The sequence below is a fragment of the Enhydra lutris genome, unplaced genomic scaffold (genome assembly GCF_002288905.1).
Source record: "Enhydra lutris kenyoni isolate GAN:26980312 unplaced genomic scaffold, ASM228890v2 scaffoldscaffold15, whole genome shotgun sequence".
Lineage (NCBI taxonomy): Eukaryota > Metazoa > Chordata > Mammalia > Carnivora > Mustelidae > Enhydra > Enhydra lutris.
This window is the reverse complement of record NW_019154099.1, coordinates 50836898-50845301: the sequence shown is the minus strand read 5'-3', so window position 1 is coordinate 50845301 and position 8404 is coordinate 50836898. Positions and strand designations below refer to the sequence as shown.

Below are 8404 nucleotides of genomic sequence, written 5' to 3'. Positions count from 1 at the left end.
AAAAAAAAAAAAAAAAAAAAAAAAAAAAAAAAGAACATGACCCATCTTTCAAACTTTACAATGATGGAAACCCAGGCCTTTGGATGGATCTCAAGCAGTGAGACACTTGGTCGCAAGCATCACGTACTAGTGCGCTCCCCGTAGCGTCATTTGTTAAAAAAAAAAAAAAAAAAAAAAAAGACTGGGAACAACCTACATATCCCACTATTTATAAGAGGCGTTATAAATCACGGCATGTCCATTCAGCGGAATGGCACGAACCTGAAAAAGAAGGAAGTGGATTCTATGTGCGGAAAAGGAAAGAGCTTCGGGATACATTAACAGAAGCAGTGGGGACGGTACAGGAAATTGTATATTGTTTCCCCAAAACAGTGTGTTTCAGAAATATGTGCTTGTATATACACAGACACGGACGTTTATCAGGAGGATACGGGGCGACTGGTAATGGTAGTTTCTGGAGGGAAAGGTGGGGGAAGGGGTCAGAGGGAGCCAAGTCTTCACGGAGTACGCTCTTGGCACTTGCTAACCCTATGTGTGTAGTATTTTCCAACAAGATTAACAAGGGCTTTCGGGATGTTCTTCTTCTGTGATAGGTCTGTACGGCCAAGGAACCACACCTGGTTCCTCACCTTTCCCGACACTGAGCAGATGGTCAGATACCAGCATCAATTTCCCGCCACTTACTGTGATCTTCTTGTGGTCGGGAAACTCGAGGCCGAAATAGTCCCCTTCCACAAGGTTGAGGTGGTTGCAGACCGCATCCAGCAACACCTTCCCCGGGGCTCTTTGCTGCGAAGAGAAACAGCAGGAGTTATCCCCCTCCAACACAGGAAGAGATGAAAACAAACCTCGGCCCCCATCACGGGAAGCCTCGTCATTCCTGAATCTTCCAGCCCTTCTTGGCTTGCCCATCTCCATGAACACTTACCACTGGACCCCCCAACTGCACTCCCTGGAGCCTTTTCCAGGCTACATTCCTACTTAGGTGCTAATTCTCTGCCATTTTCCCCTCCCCACCCAAATCCCACGTACCACACCCTTTCTTAAATAAATAAATAAATAAATACACACACACACACACACACACACACACACACACACATTTATTTATTTAGAGCAGTTTTAGATTTATAGGAAATTGAAGACAAGACACAGAGAATCCCCACACAGCTCTTTTCACCACACACACCAGATCCCTTATTGTTAATCTTGTATCAATCCATTTGTCACCATAGCTGAGCCAACACGGACACATCATCGACATATTATCGGCACCCCGAGCGCACACTTTACACCAGGGTTCACTCTGCATTCTACAGGTCCAGACGTCTCGACGAACGTATCAGATCACGTCTTCGCCATCACAGGGTCACAGAGGATAGTTTCACCATCCTAAGAATCCACCGTGTGCCACCCAGTCAACCCTTACCCCCCCCACCCCCCCGACTCCTGGCTATCACTGGTCCTTTTGCTGCCTTCACTGTCTGCCTCTTCCGGAATGTCATATAGTGGGAACCGCATGGCATGTAGCCTTCCCAGATTGGCTTCTTTTGCTCAAGTGTATGCACTTAGGTCCCTGGATGTCTTTTCGTGGCTTCTTGGTTCATTTTTTTTAAACTGCTAAATAATATTCCCTTGCATGAATGTACCACAGTTTATCCATTACATCTTTTTTTTTTTTTTAAGATTTTATTTATTTATTTGACAGAGAGAGAGAGACAGCGAGAAAGGAGCAGGAGAGGGAGAAGCAGGCTCCCTGCTGAGCAAGGAGCCCGATGCAGGGCTTGATCCCAGGACTCTGGGATCATAACCAGAGCTGAATGCAGACGCCTAATGACTGAGCCACCCAAGCACCCCAAAAGTCATCTTGCTGACCATCCAAGTGTTGATGAGGAAGAATAAAACTGCTATAAATATTTGCGTGCAGGTTTTGTGGGGACATAAAGTTATTGGCCCATGATTCTGTGTCCTTTCTGTGGCTGTGGAACCCTCGGTCCCACTCCTCATCCCTCCCTCCGCAAGTATGGCAGAATTTAGGACTTTTTTCCCTAGGTTCTCCCAGCACGTTGCGCGAACTCACTCCCACACCTCACCTACACTGAAGGTAAAGGTTGCATTTTATTAACCTCTGTATCCATGGTGCCTACAGACCAACCAATTTGGAAGTGAATGAACAAATGAATAAAACTTCCTCATTCCACAGTATTCCATATAGTTAAGTATAAACGAGCCTGTGCCTCCACTTAAATTCTGGGCTCCTTACTCACCTTCATATTCTTACTGTCCAGCAAAGCATCTGGCACTCAACCAAATGCCCACAGCAACCAGTATTATACAGGCACTTTCTAGTTACTGAACCCACAGGGAAAGGGAACACAGGATAGAGTAGGTCCCAATCCCTACCCTCAACACTAAGAACCATAGCCTTGGTTTCTCTTCACTGTTTGGTGGATTCCTTTTTTTATTTTATTTTATTCTTAAAGATTTTATTTATTTATTTGAAAGAGAGAGAACGAGAGAGAGAGTGAGACAGGAGGAGGGTCAGAGGAAGAAGCAGACTCCCCACTGAGTGGGGAGCCCAATGCAGGACTTGATCCTTGGACTCCAAGATCATGACCTGAGCCAAAGGCAGGGGCTTAACCAACTGAGCCACCCAGGTGCCCCTGCCTGGTGGATTCCTAATGACCCACTAATAAAATGGACCCAAGTCCACCACACAGATCAAGCACCAGAAGAAAAGCATCTCAAAACATGGTCATTTCCAGTTACTGCTTTTACATGTGCACTTTCCCTCTGAGAAGAGTGGAACATTATAGGAACCAAATAGTAACCCAGGGGGCTAATGGACAGAAAGAGCTAGAGGCTGACAGGTTCAATGATGGGCATGTCCATTAGCAGGAGTCATCAAAGAGGCTTCGGTGTCCAGTCAATAAGCACTTTTTCTTAAAAATAGATGCCACTTTATATCCCTCGAATTCTCATCACCGAAGTCCAGAAGATATTCACAGCTATCTGAAAGCATACAATATTTGCCATGGGGAATCCCAACCTCACTGGGCTCTTCCGGTGCCTGGTTCAAGGACCACTGGTAGAATCATCTCACGTGCGCTGATGCAGGACTAATGAGAAAAACAGGGAGGTCTAACAAAGAGAGAAAAGATTTCATTCCCATTCTCTAAGAGAAATCATCCCTCCCGTACTTCCCACGTTGGATCTACGCCGATAGTTCGCAACATCGTTTCTCAATGCTTGTCTCCAGTGGATTTTTTTGGAACTTCACACTCAAAAGTAATTTTGTTCAAACTCACGTCACAGTATATGTTAATTAACTAGGATTTAAATTAAAAAAAAGAAAACCCACAAAACAAAAAAATCACAGAACGTAAAACGGATGCTGGTGTTGGTGAGTGCACTTAGTGGCACTGAATCGCACATGTCACGACTAAACGGGTCAATTTCACGTTACAGATGTTTTCTCACAATGCAAAATGCAGAAAAAAAAAAAAATAAGAAAAAGGGGCAGTGGGATTCACATCTGAAAACAGCCACAGGGGGTGATGCATGATAGAGTCTGTTTCAAATTTTTTTACGAGCCAGAAAGTGAGTTCTTCTTAGAACATTAGAGCTTAGAAAAATACTGAGGGGTTGGACTAGTTCAAGGAAGAGTGGCTGTGAAGGCCCGACCACACAGGGAGAGTGAGCAAACACCCACGTGGGCGCACGCGACATCGGCTAAGATTTCTCGGTGAAAAGAGGTCTTTTATGTGTTTGGCAGGAAATGAACATTTGTTGGAGTAACTGCAAATTTTGCATTTGGGGCAGGCTTTGCACCAGGAGCCAGGAATGGGGTTCAAAAAGCTAAAAATCCACCAGCCCTTTGGCTAAAACAAATCTGGACATAAGTTGATGAAGTGTGAGTGGGGGAAGGGGGTATATCCAACAGCATGGATAAAGCTAGCAGAGCACAAAGCTTAGACCCAGAGGAATTCTGACCTGAAGAGGTCTCTTCTCAAAGGGGAGCGGGGGCTGACTTTAAGATACACACACATTTCTATTTAATGTTGCACAAGCTACCGTACACGAGGAAAGGAAACCAATATACACATCATCTGAAAACCTACACATTAGTAAGTTTAATATGAAAAGGATCTTACGACAAATGACTTCTTTAATTATCCCCAAGTGTTATATTGGGGCTGGGGGAAAAAACCTCTAAGACCCCTACAACCTCTAAGAAAGGGTCAGTCTGGCCAACCCCACACTCAGCCATTCTTGATGAAAAGTAATTATGGACATGTGTGCCTTACAGAAAAGACATCCAACAGTAATTATATGTTTTATTCTGGAGAACAGATCAGCCATTAGTGAAACTACATAATCGCACTTTCACCACTTTTTTCTTATTGGCTACTTTTAATTATGCTCCAAAAGGCATCTGAATTTTAGCCTCGTGCACAAACAAGTTGTCTAATTTCAAATTGGGCGTCCCTGATGATTTTCTCCATTTTGAACTGGCTGTTCACAGAATCCTATAAAATTACTTTGTAGGGGGAGGTCTGCATTCTTGGGGAATGGCCACTAAACACTGAATGACAAATAGTATGAACATTCAAATTTGGCTTTTTTAAGCTATTAAAAATTGTGAATCAGGGGCACCTGGGTGGCTTAGTCATTAAGTGTCTGCTTTCGGCTCCGGTCACGATCCCGGGATCCTGGGATCCTGGGATCAAGCCCCGCATGGGGCTCCCTGTTCCACGGGGAACCAGCTTCTCCCTCTCCCTCTGCTGCTCCCCCTGCTTGTGCTCTCCTGCTCTCTCTCAAATACCTAAATAAAATCTTTTTAAAAAATTGTGAATCAAAGTTGTTTTCGTTTACTGTACCTTTAAAAAAAAAATCTATCTATGCCTTTAGGTTTTTTCTATTACATAAAGTTTTATGTGGGAGTATTTTTTTATCCTCCTCCAAAAGTATAAAGACAATTCTTTCTGGGGTAGGGTCTAGTTTCCTCCCTCTCTCTGTTTCCTCCAAGCTTCGGAACAATTTCCCCTACTCGATACAAGCTACATTTCTAAGCTTTCAAAAACAATCTCCTAGACACGAACCTATAAAGATAACATTTGCCCAGATTTAAAAACTTTGCATCTGCTGAGGTTTCAGAAAGCTGTTTCTGGAAGTGTTTTGTTTCCTTCCCCCCTCTTCCTGATTTAGGATTAAGGTAACCATGACAACCAGGGGTGGCTCTTACCCAGCAGAGAATGGCTTCTCTCAAAGGCCTTGGTCCCTTTTTCTTACCTTTAATACCTCTTAGAATATGATTCAAAGTCCTATAACCCACTAACCTTCAACGACTCTAATCTTAGGGCATTAGAATCCCATAGATTTCCTCACGGCCCTTTGCTACTTTTTGACCAGGTAGGTGGATACAACTGATGCTGCAGGCTTGAGGAGCCTACAGGCACTGGGCTTAGATGCTGCACAAACAGAAATCAATGCAAGTTATTTCCAACAAGAAACCAGCTAAACCCGAGTATTACGCAACGTACCATGTTAGAGAGAAAGAGAACTCTCCGGTATCTTCCTCCAAGAACACTAATCCTACTGAGGGTTTCGCCCTTATAGCTTCATTTGACCTTCATTTCTTCCTTACTCTCAGGATGGCCACAAAGAAAGTTATGGCTTCAATATACGAATGGAGGGCCGGGGAAGCACGACTCAGTCCGTAGGACGCAGAAGTCAATAAGAGGAGTGGAGACGATATCATCTATGTCCCAAGATCAGTGTAAAAATTAAGACGATGATTACAAAGTGGTGAGCAAAAGCTCTGGTACAGAAGAAGTTGTTCTCCATCACTGCTGCTCCTGCTGTGAAGGGAAGATGCTCATTTCGAGCATGGCCGGTGCGGGAATGAGCGGACACTGAGGCGGAGGCATGCCTCTGCAACGTCAGGGCACAGGAAACCTGGCTATCCCATCAGCCAGGAGGGCTGCACCTCCTGATGCAGAGGCCACCCCAGAGGCCCCGCTGGGGGTGATTCAGCACGGCACTTCTGGTTTTCATGCCCGCCAATCATCCTAACCAGCTACAAGTGCTGATTCTTGGGGAATGGGGCGAGGCCCCAAGGTCGCCATTTTTCCAACAGGCTCCCAGAGCGGTGGCTGCTGGGACAAAGATTGTGCTTTGAGTAGCAAAATGGTTGCCACAGGGGTCCATTGCTACTTTTTTATAAAAAAAAATTATTTATTTGAGCAGGAGCACGAGCAGAAGGACTGGCAGAAGGAGAGGGAGAAGCAGGCTTTCCGCTGAGCAGGGGGCCCGACCGGGAGTGCTCTCCCAGGACCATGACCTGAGCTGAGGGCAGATGTTTCACCGACTGAGCCACCTAGTGTCCCTAATCAGTTGCTACTGAATGACACGCGGGTCCTCCACAGGCAGGGTTAGCTGGCTGGCTTTGTGGTCTCTCTGATTTCTGTTCAAGGCGAACATCAAGCTAGAAGCTTAACCGTAGGGGGGAAAAAGTGGTGCCAAACTTATGTTTATGGGCTGAACTATGTTCCTCAAAAAGATATGTTGAAGTCCTAATTCCCAGTACCTGTGAATGTGACCTCATTTGGAAACAGGGTCCTCGAGATGGAGTCAGGTTAAGATGAGCTCATTCGCATTGGACCTAAACCAGTATGACCAGTTCCTTCTAAGAAGATGGTGTGAAGACAGACACATTGGGAGAAGGCCCCGTGAGGACAAAGGCAGAGACTGGAGTGATAGGACTATTAACCAGGGAACGCCAAGGATGAACATCCCCCCACACTTCCGCCAGAAGGCGGAAGAAGCAAAGAAGGATTCTACCCAGTCTTGGAGGGAGCACGGCTCTGAAGACACCTAGATTTGGAACTTATGGGCTCCAGAATTGAGAGAGATTAAATTTGTTGTGTGAAGCACCCCCCCCCACAACTTTGTGATTCTTAGTCACAGCAGCTCTAGCAAACTCATACCCATCCCTCTGCTGCATGGGGGCAGAGACAACACAGTTATGCCCAGAATAGTCCCTTTTGGAGAAATGAGATTACAAGGAAATAATAAGCCAATAAGCAGATTTAGAATAACAAAACTCTGGCAGAATTCCTCTAACTTGATCATCACATACACTCAGCAAGTAGTAGACTAATTATAGAAGGTAATTAATCTTTCCTGCTGTTAAAATATATTCCCTTTCTTACAGCTGTTGCTTTAGATGAGAACGGCGTTCTAGAATTGAAATCCTTTTTAAGAAATATTGTCTCTTTTGAGAACCTTCCACCTGCCAGGTCAGAGGGGCGTGAAACGGGCTCAGGAGCTTCTGATGAAGCAGAAGTTCAAGGAGAGTACAATTTGAGAAATTACACAGGAACCCACCTAACTGTCCATAAATGTGTGTTTTTCTTAGAAAATTTAGCACAAGGCCACTGCCAGACAGAGCTTAATATAAGAGATGAAAAAAAATGTCAGTCTGTGGCTAAATATGGCCAACTCAATACACGCATCTCCACTACACCCAGAAACCCCACTTAAAAAAGAACAGTAGAGAACAGAAAAAGGAAAAAGAGGAATAAATACATTAAAAAAAAAAAAAAGAAAATGATAGAAGTGACAGCAGGTGAGAGAGGTCCCCCAAATTCTAGAGGAGGATAGACAACAACACTGAAACCTAATAACAGAGCAGAGGAGAGAGAGTCAGCAGTCGGCAAACGGCCACATTACACAGAACCAGCCCCCCTCCCAAAGGTTAGAAATGGGAGATGCCAGCCACTTCTGATAATGCAGACTAGAGGAAAACACTTGTTGAAACACTGTAATTTGTATCCCCATATAGCCAGGAGTTTATACCTAAAAAAAAAAAAAAAAAAAAAAAAAGAAAAAAAAAAAGAAAACAAAACAAAACTAAAAAACCAAACAAACCTAGAGGGTTATAAATAAGGAATATTTGTATAGCAATTAAGAGCTCTTAACAATATAAGATGAAAAAAACAGCAGCACAGAAATACTTTCACTGGAAGAGATTAAAGATACAGGTGAAAACTCCTAGAAATAAAACATCCTGACCAAGAGATGGCACTGAGTTTATGGCTTCAGCTCAAGAGTCCCAATGTCTGACCAATGCGACTTCTATCCAGACCCAAGAGCAGAGGATATGGCGCAAGCACAATGCAAGGAAATTCTCCAGAATGAAAGAGTCCAACCTTCTAGGTTGCAAAGGGCCAGAGAGTATCGCACAGAATGAATGAACACAATCCATTTCAAGGCAAATATCTGGGTCATTTTGGAACCCAAAGAAGAAAAAGAAGATTCTTACCGGAGGGAAGGAAAGGCTGGTGAATCACAATCAGGGCTTGGGACTTCTTGACGGCACAGAAGCCAGAACAGAGTCCCT

General features: G+C 44.3%; 1 protein-coding gene across 2 annotated transcripts in view; it reads right to left on the bottom strand.

Annotated features, from left to right (window-relative positions):
- Nucleotides 1–8404, bottom strand: part of LOC111146978 (FERM, ARH/RhoGEF and pleckstrin domain protein 1) — a 274223-nt gene that overhangs the window by 96011 nt on the left and 169808 nt on the right. For both annotated transcript variants that reach the window (XM_022502783.1, XM_022502784.1), the window contains exon 3: nt 685–789. In XM_022502783.1, coding sequence (XP_022358491.1) covers nt 685–789 — 105 coding nt within the window. The remainder of the gene's footprint in view (nt 1–684; nt 790–8404) is intronic.